This window comes from Anomaloglossus baeobatrachus, chromosome 2 (assembly GCF_048569485.1).
Source record: "Anomaloglossus baeobatrachus isolate aAnoBae1 chromosome 2, aAnoBae1.hap1, whole genome shotgun sequence".
Classification (NCBI taxonomy): Eukaryota; Metazoa; Chordata; class Amphibia; order Anura; family Aromobatidae; genus Anomaloglossus; species Anomaloglossus baeobatrachus.
In genome coordinates, this window is record NC_134354.1 from 771,498,719 (window position 1) to 771,520,145 (window position 21,427).

General features: G+C 46.8%; 1 protein-coding gene across 2 annotated transcripts in view; it reads left to right on the top strand.

Annotated features, from left to right (window-relative positions):
* Positions 1-21,427, top strand: part of CCDC83 (coiled-coil domain containing 83) — a 111,906-nt gene that overhangs the window by 50,941 nt on the left and 39,538 nt on the right. For both annotated transcript variants that reach the window (XM_075334702.1, XM_075334704.1), the window contains 4 exons: positions 8,761-8,928; positions 11,508-11,599; positions 15,286-15,354; positions 15,638-15,759. In XM_075334702.1, the coding sequence (XP_075190817.1) occupies positions 8,761-8,928; positions 11,508-11,599; positions 15,286-15,354; positions 15,638-15,759 (451 nt within the window). The remainder of the gene's footprint in view (positions 1-8,760; positions 8,929-11,507; positions 11,600-15,285; positions 15,355-15,637; positions 15,760-21,427) is intronic.

Here is a 21,427-nt window from a genome sequence, read left to right on the forward strand (position 1 = left end):
CATCCTGAAAAAAACAGTCATAAAGGGGAGGGAGGGAATGAAGCAACTCATAACTGAAAGACTCCTTCATTTCAATCCTTTTATTGGGGTAAAGGTAAGATATGTAAAATGAAGACATGAAGTTGGGGAGAAGAGGGGGATGCAGGTGCAGAAACTCAATTCATCATTGCATACATGTGTGAGGTTCCAGCTAGAAAAGGAGAGAAGCATCCAATAGAAGCCTGTTTGTAAGACCACCAAGTCGATATCAGGATAAAGTAGTCATTCCCTCATCTTCCAGCATCCTGTAATTCTCCTCTCCCTGTCTGTAGTCTCTCTGCTAATATCAACAACCCTCCTTATGCCTGCTTTACACGCTTCAATAAATCTTTCAATCCGTCGCTGGGGTCAAGTTGTAAGTGACGCACATCCTGCATCGTTCGTGACGTATTTGCGTGTGACACCTACGTGCAATCAAGATTGAACGAAAATACGGTGATCGCATACACGTCGTTTATTCCTCATACATTGGACGTTTTGTTGTATGAACCTAGTCAATTGAAACGTGTGACATCCCTCATACGATTTTGGTGTCTGAGGCTATGTGCGCAGGTGTGCGCTCTGCACCGCAGCTTAAAAAAGGTCGGCTTCAGAGCACAGCTGAAAAGCTGCGTTCTGAAGCGCCTCACAATGTGTCATTCACTAATCTCTGTCAGTCCGTCACTATCTCTGTCCCTCTCTCTCTGTCCATGTCAGTCTATCCCTCTTACCCCCTCTCTCATACTCACCGATCTCCGATCCCCGGCGCGGCGCTGCACGGCGTTCACACTGCTCCGGCGGCTTTTACTGTTTTGAAAAAGCCGGCCGCCCATTAAACAATCTGGTATTCCCTGCTTTACCCGCCCACCGGCGCCTATGATTGGTTACAGTGAGACACGCCCCCACGCTGAGTGACAGGTGTCACACTGCACCCAATCACAGCAGCCGGTGGGCGTGTCTATACTGTGCAGTGAAACAAATAATTAAATAATTAAAAAAAACGGCGTGCGGTCCCCCCAATTTTAAAACCAGCCAGATAAAGCCATACGGCTGAAGGCTGGTATTGTCAGGATGGGGAGCCCCACGTTATGGGGAGCCCCCCAGCCTAACAATATCAGCCAACAGCCGCCCAGAATTGCCGCATACATTAGATGCGACAGTTCTAGGACTGTACCCGGCTCTTCCCGATTTGCCCTGGTGCGTTGGCAAATCGGGGTAATAAGGAGTTACCAGCTCAGCTGATCGCGCTACTCACCTCAGTTGCTGCGTGGAGGTGAGAGGAGCAGCGGTGAGTAGCGCGATCAGCTGAGCTGTCACTGAGGTTACCCGCGGCCACCGCTGCATCCACCGCTGGATCCAGTGACAGCGGGTAACCTCAGTGACAGCTCAGCTGATCGCGCGGCTGTCTTCATTTGCTGTGTGGAGGTGACCGGAGCGGCTGTGTCTGCTGCAGCTCCGGTCACCTCCATGCAGCAGCGCTGGAAGCGACGCTGGAGCATCCTGGATTACGCCGGACATGGAGGGCTTTTTGGGGCTGATTAAAGTGGTGAACCAGGGTATATGTGTGTGTTTTTATTTCTAATAAAGGATTTTTTCAGCTGTGTGTGTTTATTTACTGTAATTTACAGATTAATTCAGTTACTCAGGAGTTTAGCGGTCACCGGTGAGTCCTTCACAGGTGACCGCTAATCAGGATGCGACACAGACAGAGCCGCAGCATGAGAATGAAGTCGGGTGAAGTTCACCCGAGTTCATTCTGACAGTGCGGCTCTGTCTGTGTCTGCTGTCATCTGCCATTCAGCTCTGCTACATGGCTGTCTGTGTCTGCTGTCATCTGCCATTCAGCTCTGCTACATGGCTGTCTGTGTCTGCTGTCATCTGCCATTCAGCTCTGCTACATGGCTGTCTGTGTCTGCTGTCATCTGCCATTCAGCTCTGCTACATGGCTGTCTGTGTCTGCTGTCATCTGCCATTCAGCTCTGCTACATGGCTGTCTGTGTCTGCTGTCATCTGCCATTCAGCTCTGCTACATGGCTGTCTGTGTCTGCTGTCATCTGCCATTCAGCTCTGCTACATGGCTGTCTGTGTCTGCTGTCATCTGCCATTCAGCTCTGCTACATGGCTGTCTGTGTCTGCTGTCATCTGCCATTCAGCTCTGCTACATGGCTGTCTGTGTCTGCTGTCAGCGGCCATTCAGCTCTGCTACATGGCTGTCTGTGTCTGCTGTCATCTGCCATTCAGCTCTGCTACATGGCTGTCTGTGTTTGCTGTCATCTGCCATTCAGCTCTGCTACATGGCTGTCTGTGTCTGCTGTTAGCGGCCATGTAGCAGAGCTGAATGGCAGATGACATAGTAAAAACGCATCCCTACACATTACACACGCTTGGCAAGTCAATAAATAAAAATAAAAAAAAGGTGCCCAATGCATACGTCACAGAGCACATGATCTAAAGGATCGCACATAAAATTGATCAATTTAACATAGACTACTAACGCACGTGTGACAGCAAATGAACCACCTACGTGCAATCTCATTCAATCGCATATGCGACCTGGGCGTGTCACATCGCATACGAGATCGCACACCTAATTGTAAGGTGTAAAGCTGGCTTTAGTTACTCATCCCGAAAAAAAACCTCAGTCATAAAGGGGAGGGAGGGGATGGAGTCACTCATAACTGAAAGACTCCTTCATTACAATCCTTTTATTGGTGTAAAGGTAATATATGTAAAATGAAGACATGAGGTTGGGGAGAAGAGGGGGTGCAGCTGCAGAAACTCAATTCATCATTGCATACATGTGTGAGGTTCCAGCTAGAAAAGGAGAGAAGCATCCAATGGAAGCCTGTTTGTAGGACCACCAAGCCAATATCAGGGTAAAGTAGTCATTCCCTCATCTTCCAGCATCCTGTAATTCTCCTCTCCCTGTCTGTAGTCTCTCTGCTAATATCAACAACCCTCCTTAGTCACTCATCAGGACAAAAAAAAAACAGACAGAAATTGGAAGGAGGGGATGAAGAGACTCATAACTGAAAGACTCCTTTATTAGAATCCTTTATTGGGGCAAGGGTAATAAATTTAAAATGAAGACATGAAGTTGGGGAGAAGAGGGGGATGCAGCTGCAGAAACTCAATTCATCATTGCTTTTTTGTACATTTCTTTGGGCATAAATACTTTCTCAATCAATGACTTTTACATTTGCGAACAATTTGCTCCCTTTTTTAAAGTTGTCTTTTTTTGTTTAGTTTTCTGATTTTTACACCAAATGTTTTAGACTCATTTATGAAATGCAACTTTTTAAAAAGTCACAAAATTTGGAAATTCTAGCAAAATATTTGTCCCATTTTGCAAAGAGTGCAACTTTTTGCACTAAAAAGTAAGCAAAAATTAGAAAAAACGTTTTTTACTTTGCAAATTTCATGAAGCTTGCGCACGGTTTGAAGAATTTATGCGCAAAAAAGCGGCAACAGCTGCAACAAGACAAGAAAAATGACAAAAAAATGCAATTGTATAATCGGATCCTTAGTGTCTGTATGTGTCACAGGATGCTGAGATACAGGGAGCCGTAGATGGAGACATGTGGCTAATTTTCTGTGTGTATCAATTAGTTTTGGATTTCAAGATTACTGCTTGTTGTCACTGAATAGAAACCATCATTTCTTACATCAAGTGACTGAATTTCAATTCTGGACATCTGGTGACCACATAGGTGCGGTTTATTAATGTACGGTTAGCAGAGTCGTGCTCTTATGTCACTTGGTTTTTTTAAAACTATGGAATTGAAGTAAGTATTGAACACGTCACCAATTTTCAAAGTAAATATATTTCTCACGGGGCTATTGACATGAATTTCTCACCAGATGGTGGTAACAACCCATCCAATTCACACAGGAAAAGCAATCAAAGCATAGAGGTCCATAAATTATGTTATGTGTAATAAGGAGAAATGACACAGGGAAAAAGTATTGAAGACATGAACAAAGAGAGGTGTAACAAGCCATGGAAAGTCCTGACACCAGCTGAAATCTATCAGTAGTTAGAAAGCAATCCTGTTACTTAGTGAAAAATAATATCAACTGGTTCAAATGATGGACGATAAAAAGGTATCAAGGGGTCTCACAAGAAACATCTCATGATGGGTAAAACCAGTGAGCTGTCTCAAGACCTTATTCTTGCAAAACATACTGTTGGCATTGGCTACAGAAGAATTTCTAAACTACGGAAGCTTTCAATAAGCACTGTTGGGGCCATAATCCAGAAGTGGAAAGAACATAATTTTACCATAAACCAGCCACAACCAGGTGCTTCCCTCAAGATTTCAGACAGAGAAGTGAAAAGAATTATCTGAAAAGTTGTCCAAGAGCCAAGAACCACCTGAGGAGAGCTACTGAGAGACCTGGAATCAGCCGGTACAATTGTTTCAATGGAAACAATCAGTAATGCACTCCCCCTCCATGGCCTGTATGCACGCTCCTGTATGCACGCTCCTGTCTGCACGTTCCTGTATGCACGCTCCTGTATGCACGCTCCTGTATGCATGCTCACCACACAAGACTCCATTGCTGAACAAAAAGCAGATTCAAGTTTGTTTAAAAGTTTGCTCAACATATAGACAATCATGTGAAATGCTGGGAGAGTATAGTCTGGTCAGAGGAGACCAAAATTGAACTCTTTGGAGGCCATAATACACACCATGTTTGGAGGCCAAAAGGCAAAACACCAACAACAGTAAAGTGTGGAGGAGGGAACATCATGGTGTGGGGCTGTTTTTCAGCATACGCCACTGGCAAACTTCATATAATTGAAGGAAGGAAGAATGGACAAATGTGCCTAGATATTCTTGATAGAAATCTGTTGCTGAAGATGAAACGAGGGTGGACAAGACAATGATCCCAAATACACAGCCAAAGAGACTCTCAACTGGTTTGAGAGAGAAAATAAATCTGCTAGAATGGCTGAGCCGATCACCGGACCCAAATCCAATAGAAAATTTAAGAACTAAAGCTCAGAGTTCATAGAAGGAGCCCATGGAACCTTCAAGAAGTGAAGAATGTTTGTGTGGAAGAATGGGCCAAAATCCCACCCGTGCAATGCAGGTGACTAGTTTCCCCATACAGAAAACATCTTGAAGCTTCATCACCAACAAAATCATTTGTACAAAGTATTAATTACATTTCAGTAAGTGTGTTCAATACTTTTCCCCTGTGTCATTTCTCATTTTAACACATCACTAAATTTATGGACCTCTATGGTTTGATTTCTTTGCCTGTGTGAATTGGATGGGTTGTTACCGACACCTTGTGAGAAATCCATGTCAATAGAACCTTTAGACATATATTTACTTACCAAATTGGTGACGTGTTCCATACTTATTTCAACCACTGTATATAGTACATGAGATTTGCATATTTGCTTTGTGTATACAGCTCCAATGCAGAAATGTGTTTCCAGGGTTATATACTACAAATTGTGTACTCTGATCCTGCAGCCATAAGGTGCACCTGTGCAATAATCATGCTGGCCAGCCTAAGGCGCACCTGTGCAATAATCATGCTGGGCAGCCTAAGGCGCATCTGTGCAATAATCATGCTGGCCAGCCTAAGGCACACCTGTGCAATAATCATGCTGGCCAGCCTAAGGCACACCTGTGCAATAATCATGCTGATCAGCCTAAGGCACATCTGTGCAATAATCATGCTGGCCAGCCCTTAGGCACACCTGTGCAATAATCATGCTGGGCAGCCTAAGGCGCATCTGTGCAATAAGCATGCTGGGCAGCCTAAGGCACACTTGTGCAATAATCATGCTTGCCAGCCTTAGGCACACCTGTGCAATAATCATGCTGGCAAGCCTAATGCACACCTGTGCAATAATCATGCTGGCAAGCCTCAGGCACATCTGTTTAATAATCTTGCTGGCCAGCCTAATGCACATCTGTGCAATAACTATGCTGGCCAGCCTAAGGCACACCTGTGCAATAATCATGCTGGCCAGCCTAAGGCACACCTGTGCAATAATCATGCTGGGCAGCCTAAGGCACACCTGTGCAATAATCATGCTGTCTAATCAGCATCTTGAGATGTGTGTGTGTATATATATATATACTAGAAGGTGGCCCGATTCTACGCATCGGGTATTCTAGAATTTACGTATTGTGTAGTTAATGTATGATTTTTGTTATATATATATAGATGTTGTTGTGTGTAGTTACCAAGTGTTTGTGTAGGGGCTGTACATGTTCTGGGTGTTGTCTGGGTGTGGCGGGGGGTGAGAGCGGTGTTGTTTGTATGTTGCGTTGTTTGTAGAGCGCTGTGTGTAGCGTTGTGTGTGTGTGTTGCGCGGTTTGTGTGGGTGTGGGGTGTGTCTGTGTGTTTTGGGGGAGGTATGTTTTGTGCAATGTGTGTGTTGTGCGGTATGTGCGTATATTTGTGTGTGCCGCGGTGTTTGTGTGTGGGGTGTTGTGTGTGCGCGGCGTTGTCTGTGTGTGTGGGTGTCTGTGTAGGGCAGTGTTTGTGGTTCCCAGTGTGTGGTATGTTGTGCAGTGCGTGTGTGGCGGTGTGTGTGTGTGTGTGTTTTGGGGGGAGGTGTGCACCCCCCATCGTGCTCCATCCCCCATGCTTCGCACCCCCCATCGTGCTCCATCCCCCATGCTGTGCAACCCCCATCGTGCTCCATCCCCCATGCTGCGCACCCCCCATCGTGCTCCATCCCCCATGCTGCGCACCCCCCATCGTGCTCCATCCCCCATGCTGCGCACCCCCCATCATGCTCCATCCCCCATGCTGCGCACCCCCCATCGTGCTCCATCCCCCATGCTGCGCACCCCCCATCGTGCTCCATCCCCCATGTTGCGCACCCCCCATCGTGCTCCATCCCCCATGCTGCGCACTCCCCATTGTGCTCCATCCCCCATGCTGCGCACTCCCCATCGTGCTCCATCCCCCATGCTGCGCATTCCCCATCGTGCTCCATCCCCCATGCTGCGCACTCCCAAACGTGCTCCATCCCCCATGCTGCGCACTCCCCATCGTGCTCCATGCCCCATGCTGCGCACTCCCAAATGTGCTCCATCCCCCATGATGCGCACTCCCAAACGTGCTCCATCCCCCATGCTGCGCACCCCCCCATCGTGCTCCATCCCCCATACTGCGCACTCCCCATTGTGCTCCATCCCCCATGCTGCGCACTCCCCATCGTGCTCCATCCCCCATGCTGCGCATTCCCCATCGTGCTCCATCCCCCATGCTGTGCACTCCCCATCGTGCTCTATCCCCCATGCTGCGTACTCCCCATCGTGCTCTATCCCCCATGCTGCACACTCCCCATCGTGCTCCATCCCCCATGGTGCGCACTCCCCATCGTGCTCCATCCCCCATGCTGCGCACCCCCCATCGTGCTCCATCCTCCATGCTGTGCACTCCCCATCGTGCTCCATCCCCCATGTTGCGCACTCCCCATCGTGCTCCATCCCCCATGCTGCGCACTCCCCATCGTGCTCCATGCTGCGAACTCCCCATCGTGCTCCATCCCCCATGCTGCGCACCCCCCATCGTGCTCCATCCTCAATGCTGCGCACTCGCCATCGTGCTCCATCCCCCATGCTGCGCACTCCCCATCGTGCTCCATCCCCCATGCTGTGCACCCCCCATCGTGCTCCAGTCACACATCAGACAGTATACACGCACACATCTGATCGCATACACTCACACACACACCCCACTTCTCCCTGTGCCCACCGGTGGGCGGTCCCAGCAGCTGTGCTGCACGCCGTGCTCCTCTGCCGACACTCACAGATCCGATCGCATACACTCACACACACACTCACACATCAGAACACACTCACACACATCCGATCGCATACACGCACACACACACTGACGATATCGCACAGCGCTCACACAATCACAACATCCGGAGATACCACATGCTTCCGGCCATGTGATCCTCCGGCAGGTCCTGGAAGGTCACTGCACGCACAGGATAGCCGCCGAGAAGCAAGCGATATCACGGGATGTTGTGAGTATGTGGATGCGATGTGATGTGTGTGTGAGGTGTGTGTGAGAGTGAGTGTGATCTGATGTGTGTGTGTGTCTGTTCTTATGTGTGTGCGTGTGTGTGTGTTCCGCCGCTGCAGGACCTTGATGCGCTCACCTGGGAGCCGGTGTACGCTGGTAACCATACTACAATATTACATGGTTACCAGTGTACCCCGCCCCCCGCTCGCACGGGAGCCCACACCAGCGTACGCCGGCGTACGCTGATGTGGGCTCCCGGGGGTACAGCACTCACCTGGGAGTCGGTTCGGGGAATGCGTGCGGGGGGCGGGGCCAGAGCGAGCGTGCAATGCGTGAGGGGGGCGGGGTGTGGCCTAGTTGCCAATGCGTGCAGGGGGCTGGGGCAAGAGGCCAATCCGTGCGAGGGGGTGGAGCCGAGGCGAGCGGCCAATCCGTGCGGGGGGCGGGGCCATGGCGAGCCCAGCAGCCAATCCGCTGTTTGTCACCGTAAGGACACAATTTTGGAGCAAGACAGACAGACAGACAGACAGAATAAGGCAATTATATATATAGATATATAATGTATATACACACAGTATAACAATGTGTGTAAAAATGCCACAACCATCTACACATGCTTCATACGTGAGTGTGACAGTTTTCACTCTACTGGTGCGTAGTGGATTTGCCTATACTTTGAAGAAAAACATGGCGTCTTTCATTCCTGACTTTTACGTCTGTTTTCAGAGCTTCGTGGGGAGATAAATGGTCTGGAGCAGAAGATTTTGGTGGCAGAAGCAGAGAAGGATTACTGGCTGCAGTATAAAAATGTGGGAAGCGGGGGACACGCCAATCAGATTAACCACCTACAGGAAGAGATCAGCGACATTAAGCAGAACTTCTCTGAAATAGACGGTCAGTTCGGTGGGATTTCGAGAAGCGGTAGATGGTGTGCCCTCACTTACTTGTTAGGAATCTCGATGTACTATTTTTTTTTAAAGAAGATACTGTTGTAAAAAAAAAGGTCACTACACCATAGAAAATACAGGAGGTGTGCAAGCAAAATTGGATGTCATAGATGCTGTGGAAACGTAATACAGGTTACTGTCCATTCGACCATGGACACTGGAGGAGCATTTCTAGAATTATGGTGCCCCTAACACAGTTCTTGGTGTTCATTAGTTCAGTGCTCCAGAGAGTCCTTAGTGTCTCGTTAGTCTTCCATTGTTTGGTGCCCCAAAACAGTCCTTGTTGGAGGCCCAAGAATCAAACTGTGGCTCATGTATTAGATCTTCTACAGTGTCCAATGGTTTTTGTGCTCCATACATCATGTGGTTACCAGTTCTTTGGTGCCCTATAGACTAGTGCTTTATTCAGTCCATGGTGTCTGATTCTTTGGAACCTCTTTTGGTGCCAGAATCAGTTCTTGAAGAACATATGTTTGGTGAAGAAGACACTAATGTCCAGAACTGTAATCACCCAGAGCTCTCTAGGTGTCCATTACCTGAGTCTAGACATCCCGTGATGCTCAATAGTTTAGTCCTTCAGGCAGTCCTTGGATTTAAGTTTAGCAGTTTTATGCTTCAAGCAGTCCATGGTCTTCAGTAGTTTGACACTTCAGACATACATTAAAATCCAGAAGTTTGACGCCAAAGGTGGTTCATGGGCTTCACTAGTTTTCCACTTCTTTAAGCAGTCCTTTGATGCTTTTGGTATCCAGTAATTTCGTCGTTCAAACAGTCCTGGGTCTCTAGTACTTTCATCCCACAGGCGGTCCTCGATCTTCAGTAGTTTGAACCCACAGGCAGTCTTCATTCTCCACTAGTTTGGTGCCACAGGCAGTCCTCGGTGTCCAGTAGTTTTGTACTTCAGGCAGTCCTCGGTGTCCAGTAGTTTTGTACTTCAGGCAGTCCTCGGTGTCCAGTAGTTTTGTACTTCAGGCAGTCCTCGGTGTCCAGTAGTTTTGTACTTCAGGCAGTCCTCGGTGTCCAGTAGTTTTGTACTTCAGGCAGTCCTCGGTGTCCAGTAGTTTTGTACTTCAGGCAGTCCTCGGTGTCCAGTAGTTTTGGTTTCCAGTAGTTTAAGCATTCGGGCGGTTCTCAGTGCCCAGTAGTTTGATCCTTCAAGCAGTCCTTGGTTTCTAGTAGTTTGATACTAAAGGCTTTCCTCATTCTACAGTAATTTGGTTGTTCAGGCAGTCATCAGTCTCCACTAATTTTATCATTCAGGCAATCCTTGGTCTCCAGTAGTTTGATCATTCAGGCAGCCCTCATGCCAGTCGTTCAGGCAGTCCTCTGTCTCCAGTGGTTTCGTACTTCAGTCTTTCCTCATTTTCCAGTATCTAATCATTCAGGCGGTCTTCGTTCTCCAGTAGTTTGATCCCACATGTAGTCCTTGGTCTCCAATATTTTGGTCATTTAGGCTTTCCTCATTCTCCAGTAGTTTGATCATTCAGGCAGTCCTTAGTGTCTAGTAGTTTTATACATCAGCCAGCCCTCGGTCTCCAGTAGTTTGGTCCTTCAGACATTCCTCGATCTCCTGTACTTTGGTCCGTCTAGCTGTTCTTGGTCTCCAGTAGTTTGAGCATTCTGGAAGTCCTCAGTGTCCAGTAGTGTAATCCGTTAGGCAGTCGTCGGTCTGCAGTAGTTTGGTCCTTCAGGCTTTCCTTATTCTCCAGTAATCTGATCATTCAGGCAGTCCTCGGTCACCAGTAATTTGCCATTAGAGGAAGTCCTCAGTCTCCAGTAGTTTGGCCCTTCAGGCAGTCCTCTGTCTCCAGTAGTTTGGTCCTTCTGGCCGTTCCTGGTCTCCAGTAGATTGAGCATTCAGGCAATTCACGATGTTCAGTATTTTGATCATTAAGGCATTCCTCGTTATCCAGTAGTTTGGTCCTTCTGGCAGTTCTTGCTGTCCAGTAGTTTGGTCTTTCAGGCAGTCTTCAGTCTCTAGAATTTGGTCCTTCAGGTAGTCCGCGGACTGCAGTAGTTTGATCCTTCAGGCAGTCTGCGGTCTCCAGTAGTTGGATCCTTCAGGCAGTCTGCGGTCTCCAGTAGTTGGATCCTTCAGGCAGTTCATGGTCTCCAGTAGTTGGATCCTTCAGGCAGTGCGTGGTCTCCATTAGTTGGATCCTTCAGGCAGTCCTCAGTCTCCAGTAGTTTGATCCTTTGTACAGTGTGCGGACTCCAGTAGTTTGATCCTTCAGGCAGTCCTCGGTCTCCAGTAGTTTGATCCTTCAGGCAGTCCGCGGACTCCAGTAGTTTGATCCTTCAGGCAGTCCTCGGTCTCCAGTAGTTTGATCCTTCAGGCAGTCCTCGGTCTACAGTAGGCGCTCCAGATAATACTTGGATACATATCTTAAAAAATTGCCAACCCCTCTTTCCTTTAGTCATTATCCCAGATCAAGGACCACCTAAACATGAATGTTTTGTCCTTTCTCTGTCGTATTACTGCCGGAGTTCTTCTTTAATTTCATTTCTGTTTCTCATCCTGAAAAGAATATTTCAGAAGAAACTTGGAAAAAACAAAACACGAGATAGACAAACAAACAGAGAAGAAAATGGATCAAACCAGAGAGATCGCAACTCAGGTAACATACGGTATTTCCATGTGAATCCCTGAAATGGCTAAATATAGTGAAAAAAAAATTGACATATAATAATCAACAAATTCTGAACAGAAAAAAATCTCGACTTTCATAAAGTCAGATAGAGATTATTATATTCCTGCACATTGAAATTACAAGACCAAGAAGGAAATGTCGTGGAGTTGTGCAGATCACATGATGGACAGACATGTTTCCGATCTGCAAATGGGGAAAAATGGAAATAGCTTTTTCAAAATGTCTGGAGTATGAGCACCATGTGCAGAAATCCCGGCACTTACAGCCTTGGCTGCAATCACTGAGGTTACTAATTGTTGTTTGAGGAATGTTCTGCCATGATGAATGCACTTGGGCAAATCATCAAGACCACTGCTGGCAGCTCCTGTGTAATCACCGACCAATGATGTCCTAGATTTGCTCGATGGAAGACAAGTCTGGAGACGCTGCAGCCATGGGAGCACGTTCAGGCCACGCAGGCTGCTCACTGGAGCATGAACATGTGGCTAGTGGTGTCATGTTGAAAAACAACTTTGGTACACCTTTGAAAAATAGCCGCACTATTGTTTCCACCATCAAATCAATGTAACGTTGAGCTGTTGGAGTACGTGGAATGAAGACTAGAGGAGCCCGGTTACCATACATTATGTCACCCCACACCATAATCCAGGGAGTGGGACTGGTGTGACATTTCCTCGAAAAGGCCTCTTCATTGACCTCACGTCACCACTCTCAAAGGCTATCATGGTACAGAGAAAGATGGCAATGGAGGCTGCAATGGAGGTCTAGCCTCTTCAGTGATGAGTCCCACTTTTGTCTTGGGCGCAATGGTAGATGGTGATTGGTTTGGGGACCCTGTTGGCCTCACCACGAAGTGTTCTTTACAAGGAAACATTGCAGCCGTCCTACTTTTTGGATTATTTGTGGTGACATAATGTATGGTAGCTGGAACCCTCTAGACATTTTGCATTATGTTGATTGGATGGTGGATTTAGTAGTCCAGATATTTCTCCAAAGTGTCCCAGGAGCCATTTTTCAACAATGCCGGACCGCATGTTGCTCATGCTACTGTGATCATCCTATGTGGCCTAAATGTGCTACCATGGCCTGCAGTGTCTCCAGACTTGTCTCCCATGGCTGCAGCGTCTCTGGACTTGTCTCCCATGGCTGCAGTGTCTCCGGACTTGTCTGCCATGGCTGGAGCATCTCTGGACTTGCTTCCCATGGCTGCAGCGTCTCCGTACCTGGCTCCCATGGCTGCAGCATCTCTGGACTTGTTTCCCATGGCTGCAGAATTTCCAGGCTTGTCTCCCATGGCTGCTGCATCTCCAGGCTTGTCTACCATGGCTGCTGCATGTCCAAGCTTGTCTCCCATGGCTGCTGCATCTACAGGCTTGTCTCCCATGGCTGCAGCGTCTCCAGACTTGTCTCCCATGGCTGCAGCATCTCCAGGCTTGTCTCCAATGGCTGCAGCATCTCTGCACTTGTCTCCCATGACTGCAGCGTCTCTGGACTTGTCTCCCATTGAGCACATCTGGGATGTCACTGGTTGGCTTCTGCAAAGGGAGCTGCCAGCAGCGAATCTTGATAATTTCCACAAGTGCATTTAGCGGCAGACTATTCCTCAGACCACTATTAATAACCTAAGTGATGCAGCCGAGATGTATACGTTTCGGGATCTTTGTGTGTATATCTATTTCCAAAACTGACCATCCACCGCTGCCTAACATTCCATGGGAGGTGATTCACTTGACCTGTCTGCTGTTTTATTGTTATAGCTGAGTGATAGATATACTGTATATACAGTGCTGGCCAAAAGTATAGGCACCCCTGCAATTCTGTCAGATAATACTCAGTTTCTTCTTGAAAATGATTGCAATCACAAATTCTTTGGTATTATTATCTTCATTTAATTTGTCTTCAATAGAAAAAAAAAATTGTCATAAAGCCAAATTGGATATAATTCCACACCGAACATAGAAAAGGGGGTGGACAAAAGTATTGGCACTATTTGAAAAATCATGTGATGCTTCTCTAATTTGTGTAATTAACAGCCCCTGTAACTTACCTGCGGCACCTAACAGGTGTTGGCAATAATAAATCACACTTGCAGCCGGTTACATGGATTAAAGTTGACTCAACCTCTGTCCTGTGTCCTTGTGTGCACCATACTGAGCATGGAGAAAAGAAAGAAGACCAAAGAACTGTCTGAGGACTTGAGAATCCAAATTGTGAGGAAGCATGAGCAATCTCAAGGCTACAAGTCCATCTCCAAAGACCTGAAAGTTCCTGTGTCTACGGTGCGCAGTGTCATCAAGAAGTGTAAAGCCCATGGCACTGTGGCTAACCTCCCTAGATGTGGAAGGAAAAGAAAAATTGACGAGAGATTTCAACGCAAGATTGTGCGGATGGTGGATAAAGAACCTCGACTAATATCCAAACAAGTTCAAGCTGCCCTGCAGTCCGAGGGTACAACAGTGTCAACCCGTGCTATCCATCGGCGTCTGAATGAACAGGGACTGTATGGTAGGATACCCAGGAAGACCCCACTTCTTACCCCGAGACATAAAAAAGCCAGGCTGGAGTTTGCCAAAACTTACCTGAGAAAGCCTAAAATGTTTTGTAAGAATGTTCTCTGGTCAGATGAGACAAAAGTAGAGATTTTTTGGGGAAAAGCCATCAACATAGAGTTTACAGGAAAAAAAAAGAGGCATTCAAAGAAAAGAACACGATCCCTACAGTCAAACATGGCGGAGGATCCCTGTTTTGGGGTTGCTTTGCTGCCTCTGGCACTGGACTGCTTGACCGTGTGCATGGTATTATGAAGTCTGAAGACTACCAACAAATTTTGTAGCATAATGTAGGGCCCAGTGTGAGAAAGCCGGGTCTCCCTCAGAGGTCATGGGTCTTCCAGCAGGACAATGACCCAAAACAAACTTCAAAAAGCACTAGAAATGGTTTGAGAGAAAGCACTGGAGACTACTAAAGTGGCCAGCAATGAGTCCAGACCTGAACTCCATAGAACACCTGTGGAGAGATCTCACAATGGCAGTTTGGAGAAGGCCCCTTCAAATCTCAGGGACCTGGAGCAGTTTACAAAGAAGAATGGTCTAAAATTCCAGCAGAGCATTGTAAGAAACTCATTGATGGTGACCAGAAGCGGTTGTTCGCAGTTATTTTGGCTAAAGGTTGTGCAACCAAGTATTAGGCTAAGGGTGCCAATACTTTTGTCTGGCCCATTTTTGGAGTTTTGTGTGAAATGATCAATGATTTGATTTTTGTTTCATTCTCTTTTGTGTTTTTTCATTGCAAGCAAAATAAATGAAGATAATAATATCAAAGAATTTGTGATTGCAATCATTTTCAAGAAGAAACTGAGTATTATCTGACAGAATTACAGGGGTGCCAATACTTTTGGCCAGCACTGTATATATTATATATATATATATATATATATATATATATATATATATATTTATATTTATATATATATATATATATATATATATATATATATATATATATATTTATATATATATATATATATATATATATATATATATATACACATATATATATATATATATATATATATATATATACACATATATATATATATATATATATATATATACACATTACAATGATTTCTTATATATTTATATATTTTTTAGGACGCAGTGAAGCACATTGATGAGGAGAGTCGGAAGGAGATTAGCGAAAATGAATGGTTAAAACGGGAGGTAATTCACAGACGCCAACCAAATCCATAGAAGCTGAGATCAGAAGTGTGAGCTCCCCCTAGTGGTGACTACAGGCAGACAGAATTTTACCATTTAATTCAGTGACTGGGAATTTGGAGCTTGGAATCAGAAAAATGCAGCTCCAAAAACTAAAAAGATATAATAAGAAATGAATCATTAGAGAATATTGATCCTACAAATGACACAAGGTTTATAAAGGGAGATTCCCTTTAAGACCATTATAGAGATAAGATCATGTTTAAGATTCCTTTGTCCCCCGCAGGTTGATATCTACAAGAAAGACGTTCATGATCTGGAGGTGTCTGCCTGTAAAATGGAGCAAGAAAATCTGCAATTAATAAATCATCTTTTTGATTGTCGACTTCAAGATCTAAAAATACCAAGGTACAATTACCGGAGTGCAGAAATAAGTGATGTGATAAGGGATTAACTCTGCGGAGGCCGGATCGCCTGCATTGCACCAAAAGAGGGAGACTGTTATTCCAAATCTGTATCCATAACGAAAAGTTTTCCAAATTTCAAGATATACTTTGCATTTCTACAGCTTTGCTTGCTGTCAGTGAATAAGACTATGATAATGTGCTCCTTGCCTCTCTGTATGGCTCCTTATATGAGAAAGCGCCAATACATTATAATGTACTTTCATTCACTGACAACAATCAGAGATCTTGAAATGGCGAGAAACTGAAAACTGACACATTTGCTAATTTTGGACAATATCAGTTTGTATGTTGTAATCATGTGTAATGGTGGCTGTGCTGTAATACCAAAGTCAGCCAGTGGGCAAGGGTGGCGCTGTTTCTGGATGGTTAAACAGACTTTTAGAAGAAGGCAGACATACACTACTGTTCAACAGTTTGGGGTCACACAGACAATTTTATCTTTTCCATGAAGAATCACACTTTTATTTATCCAATGAGTTGAATAATGAATAGAGAATATCGCCCAGACAGTGACGAGGTTAGAAATAATGATTTATACTTGAAATAATAATTTCCTCTTCACACTTGGCTTTCGGCACAGAATGCTCCTTTGCAGCAATTCCAGCTTTGCAGACCTTTGGCATTCTAGCTGGTAATGTACAGAGGTAATCTGGAGATATTGCCCCCCATGCTCCCAACCCCCCCCTCCACAAGTTGGATTGGCTTGATGGACACTTTTTGGTACCATACGGTCAAGCTGCTCCCACAACAGCTCTATAGGGTTGAGGTCTGGTGACTGGGCTGGCCACTCCATTACATATAGAATACCAGCTGCCGGCTTCTTCCCTAAATAGCTCATACATAATTTGGAGGTGTGCTTTGGGTCATTGTCCTGTTGTAGGATGAAATTGGCTCCAATCAGGCGCTGTCCACAGGGTATGGCATGGCATTGCACAATGGAGTGATAGCCTTCCTTATTCAAAATCCCTTTTACATTGTACAAATCTCCCACATTACCAGCACCAAAGCAACCCCAGACCATCACATTACCTCCACCATGCTTGACAGATGGCGTCAGGCACTCTTCCAGCATCTTTTCATTTGTTCTGCGTCTCACAAATGTTCTTCTGTGTGATCCAAACACCTCAAACTTCGATTTGTCTGTCCATAACACTTTTTTCCAATCTTCCTCTGTCCAATGTCTGTGTGATTTTGCCCATATTAATCTTTTCCTGTTATTAGCCAGTGGCTTTTTCTGTGCCACTCTGCCCTGAAGGCCGGCATCCCGGAGTCGCCTCTTCACTGTAGACGTTGACACTGGCATTTTGCGGGTACTATGTAATGAAGCTGCCAGTTGAGGACCTGTGAAACGTCGATTTCTCACACTAGAGACTGTAATGTCCTTGTCTTGTTGCTCAGTTGTGCAGCGCGGCCTCCCACTTCTCTTTCTACTCTGGTTAAAGCCTGTTTGTGCTCTCCTCTGAAGGGAGTAGTACACACCGGTGTAGGAAATCTTCAGTTTCTTGGCAATTTCTCCCATGGAATATCCTTCATTTCCAAAAACAAGAATAGACTGTCGAGTTTCACATGAAAGTTCTCTTTTTCTGACCATTTTGAGAGTTTAATGGAACCAAGAAATGTAATGCTCCAGATTCTCAACTAGCTCAAAGGAAGGTCAGTTTTATAGCTTCTCCAATCAGCAAAACTGTTGTCAGCTGTGCTAACAGTTTTACACAAGGGTTTTCAAGGGATTTCTAAACATCCATTAGCCTTCTAACACAGTTAGCAAACACAATGTACCATTAGAACACTGGAGTGGTGGTTGTTGGAAATGGGCCTCTATACACCTATGTAGATATTGCATTAAATACCAGACATTTGCAGCTAGAATAGTCATTTACCACATAACAATGTATAGAGGGGATTTCTGTTTAATTTAATGTTAGATTAATTGAAAAAAAATGTGCTTTTCTTTCAAAAATAAGGAAATATCTGAGTGACCCTAAACTTTTGAACTGTAGTGTTGTAGTGTATATATATTTTTTTATAATCCTGTATAAGTTTTCCATTGTGTCTCGCCTGGCGGGGAAATCCGCTGAGAACATTTTGTGATGTGATATAAAGTGCATGAACCCTGCAGATACATCCACATTGTAATGATAGAAGGATTAGATTATTATTATTATTATTATTCCGATCCCAGATTACATTTACAGCCCACACATCGCAGTGACTCACTAAACTAAACTCACATGGAACTAAAACTTCTATGAACTTTTACCATCAGGATAGATTTCAGCTCTGTAGCGTAATTCTGCAGGACTCTGTCACTTCGACGGCCGCTTTGCCACATATAATCTCTTTTTCTGTTTGTATCATTTCTGGAATCAGTAGAAACATTGTAGTCATAGGAATGACACTGATGACAGTAGCAGCAGAGTGAGCTGCTCTTGTAGCGGGCAGTGACCTGTTCAGCAGAGTGACCTGATCTTGTAGGGAGCAGTCACCTGTTCAGCAGAGTGAGCTGCTCTTGTAGCGGGCAGTGACCTGTTCAGCACAGTGAGCTGATCTTGTAGGGGGCAGTGACCTGTTCAGTAGAGTGGGCTGATCTTGTAGTGGGCAGTGACCTGTTCAGCAGAGTGGGCTGATCTTGTAGTGGGCAGTGACCTGTTCAGCAGAGTGAGCTGATCTTGTAGTGGGCAGTGACCTGTTCAGCAGAGTGATGTGATCTTGTCGCGGGTAGTGACCTGTTCAGCAGAGTGATGTGATCTTGTAGCGGTCATTGACCTGTTCAGCAGAGTGAGCTGATCTTGTAGTGGGCAGTGACCTGTTCAGCAGAGTGAGCTGCTCTTGTAGCGGGCAGTGACCTGTTCAGCAGAGTGGGCTGATCTTGTAGCGGGCAGTGACCTGTTCAGCAGAGTGAGCTGATCTTGTAGTGGGCAGTGACCTGTTCAGCAGAGTGAGCTGCTCTTGTAGCGGGCAGTGACCTGTTCAGCAGAGTGGGCTGATCTTGTAGTGGGCAGTGACCTGTTCAGCAGAGTGAGCTGATCTTGTAGTGGGCAGTGACCTGTTCAGCAGAGTGAGGTGATCTTGTAGGGGGCAGTGACCTGTTCAGCAGAGTGATGTGATCTTGTCGCGGGCAGTGACCTGTTCAGCAGAGTGATGTGATCTTGTAGCGGTCATTGACCTGTTCAGCAGAGTGAGCTGATCTTGTAGGGAGCAGTCACCTGTTCAGCAGAGTGGGCTGATCTTGTAGCGGGCAGTGACCTGTTCAGCAGAGTGGGCTGATCTTGTAGGGAGCAGTGACCTGTTCAGCAGAGTGGGCTGATCTTGTAGTGGGCAGTGACCTGTTTAGCAGAGTGGGCTGATCTTGTAGTGGGCAGTGACCTGTTCAGCAGAGTGAGCTGATCTTGTAGGGGGCAGTGACCTGTTCAGCAGAGTGAGCTGATCTTGTAGAGGGCAGTGACCTGTTCAGCAGAGTGAGCTGATCTTGTAGGGGGCAGTGACCTGTTCAGCAGAGTGGGCTGATCTTGTAGTGGGCAGTGACCTGTTCAGCAGAGTGAGGTGATCTTGTATGGAGCAGTGACCTGTTCAGCAGAGTGAGCTGATCTTGTAGAGGGCAGTGACCTGTTCAGCAGAGTGGGCTGCTCTTGTAGGGGGCAGTGACCTGTTCAGCAGAGTGGGCTGATCTTGTAGTGGGCAGTGACCTGTTCAGCAAAGTGAGCTGATCTTGTAGGGGGCAGTGACCTGTTCAGCAGAGTGATCTGATCTTGTAGTGGGCAGTGACCTGTTCAGCAGAGTGAGCTGATCTTGTAGAGGGCAGTGACCTGTTCAGCAGAGTGAGCTGATCTTGTAGAGGGCAGTGACCTGTTCAGCAGAGTGAGGTGATCTTGTAGGGGGCAGTGACCTGTTCAGCAGAGTGAGCTGATCTTGTAGTGGGCAGTGACCTGTTCAGCAGAGTGGGCTGCTTTTGTAGGGGGCAGTGACCTGTTCAGCAGAGTGGGCTGATCTTGTAGCGGGCAGTGACCTGTTCAGCAGAGTGACCTGATCTTGTAGGGAGCAGTCACCTGTTCAGCAGAGTGAGCTGATCTTGTAGGGGGCAGTGACCTGTTCAGCAGAGTGAGCTGATCTTGTAGAGGGCAGTGACCTGTTCAGCAGAGTGAGCTGATCTTGTAGAGGGCAGTGACCTGTTCTGCAGAGTGGGCTGATCTTGTAGTGGGCAGTGACCTGTTCAGCAGAGTGAGGTGATCTTGTAGAGGGCAGTGACCTGTTCAGCAGAGTGAGCTGATCTTGTAGTGGGCAGTGACCTGTTCAGCAGAGTGAGGTGATCTTGTAGAGGGCAGTGACCTGTTCAGCAGAGTGATCTGATCTTGTAGTGGGCAGTGACCTGTTCAGCAGAGTGAGCTGATCTTGTAGAGGGCAGTGACCTGTTCAGCAGAGTGAGCTGATCTTGTAGAGGGCAGTGACCTGTTCAGCAGAGTGAGGTGATCTTGTAGGGGGCAGTGACCTGTTCAGCAGAGTGAGCTGACCTTGTAGAGGGCAGTGACCTGTTCAGCAGAGTGACCTGATCTTGTAGGGAGCAGTCACCTGTTCAGCAGAGTGAGCTGATCTTGTAGGGGGCAGTGACCTGTTCAGCAGAGTGAGCTGACCTTGTAGAGGGCAGTGACCTGTTCAGCAGAGTGACCTGATCTTGTAGGGAGCAGTCACCTGTTCAGCAGAGTGAGCTGATCTTGTAGGGGGCAGTGACCTGTTCAGCAGAGTGGGCTGCTTTTGTAGGGGGCAGTGACCTGTTCAGCAGAGTGGGCTGATCTTGTAGCGGGCAGTGACCTGTTCAGCAGAGTGACCTGATCTTGTAGGGAGCAGTCACCTGTTCAGCAGAGTGAGCTGATCTTGTAGGGGGCAGTGACCTGTTCAGCAGAGTGGGCTGATCTTGTAGCGGGCAGTGACCTGTTCAGCAGAGTGACCTGATCTTGTAGGGAGCAGTCACCTGTTCAGCAGAGTGAGCTGATCTTGTAGAGGGCAGTGACCTGTTCAGCAGAGTGGGCTGATCTTGTAGCGGGCAGTGACCTGTTCAGCAGAGTGACCTGATCTTGTAGGGGGCAGTGAACTGTTCAGCAGAGTGAGCTGATCTTGTAGCGGGCAGTGACCTGTTCAGCAGAGTGACCTGATCTTGTAGGGGGCAGTGACCTGTTCAGCAGAGTGAGCTGATCTTGTAGGGGGCAGTGACCTGTTCAGCAGAGTGGGCTGTTCTTGTAGCGGGCAGTGACCTGTTCAGCAGAGTGACCTGATCTTGTAGGGAGCAGTCACCTGTTCAGCAGAGTGAGCTGATCTTGTAGGGGGCAGTGACCTGTTCAGCAGAGTGGGCTGATCTTGTAGCGGGCAGTGACCTGTTCAGCAGAGTGAGCTGATCTTGTAGCGGGCAGTGACCTGTTCAGCAGAGTGACCTGATCTTGTAGGGAGCAGTCACCTGTTCAGCAGAGTGAGCTGATCTTGTAGAGGGCAGTGACCTGTTCAGCAGAGTGGGCTGATCTTGTAGCGGGCAGTGACCTGTTCAGCAGAGTGACCTGATCTTGTAGGGGGCAGTGACCTGTTCAGCAGAGTGGGCTGATCTTTTAGGGGGCAGTGACCTG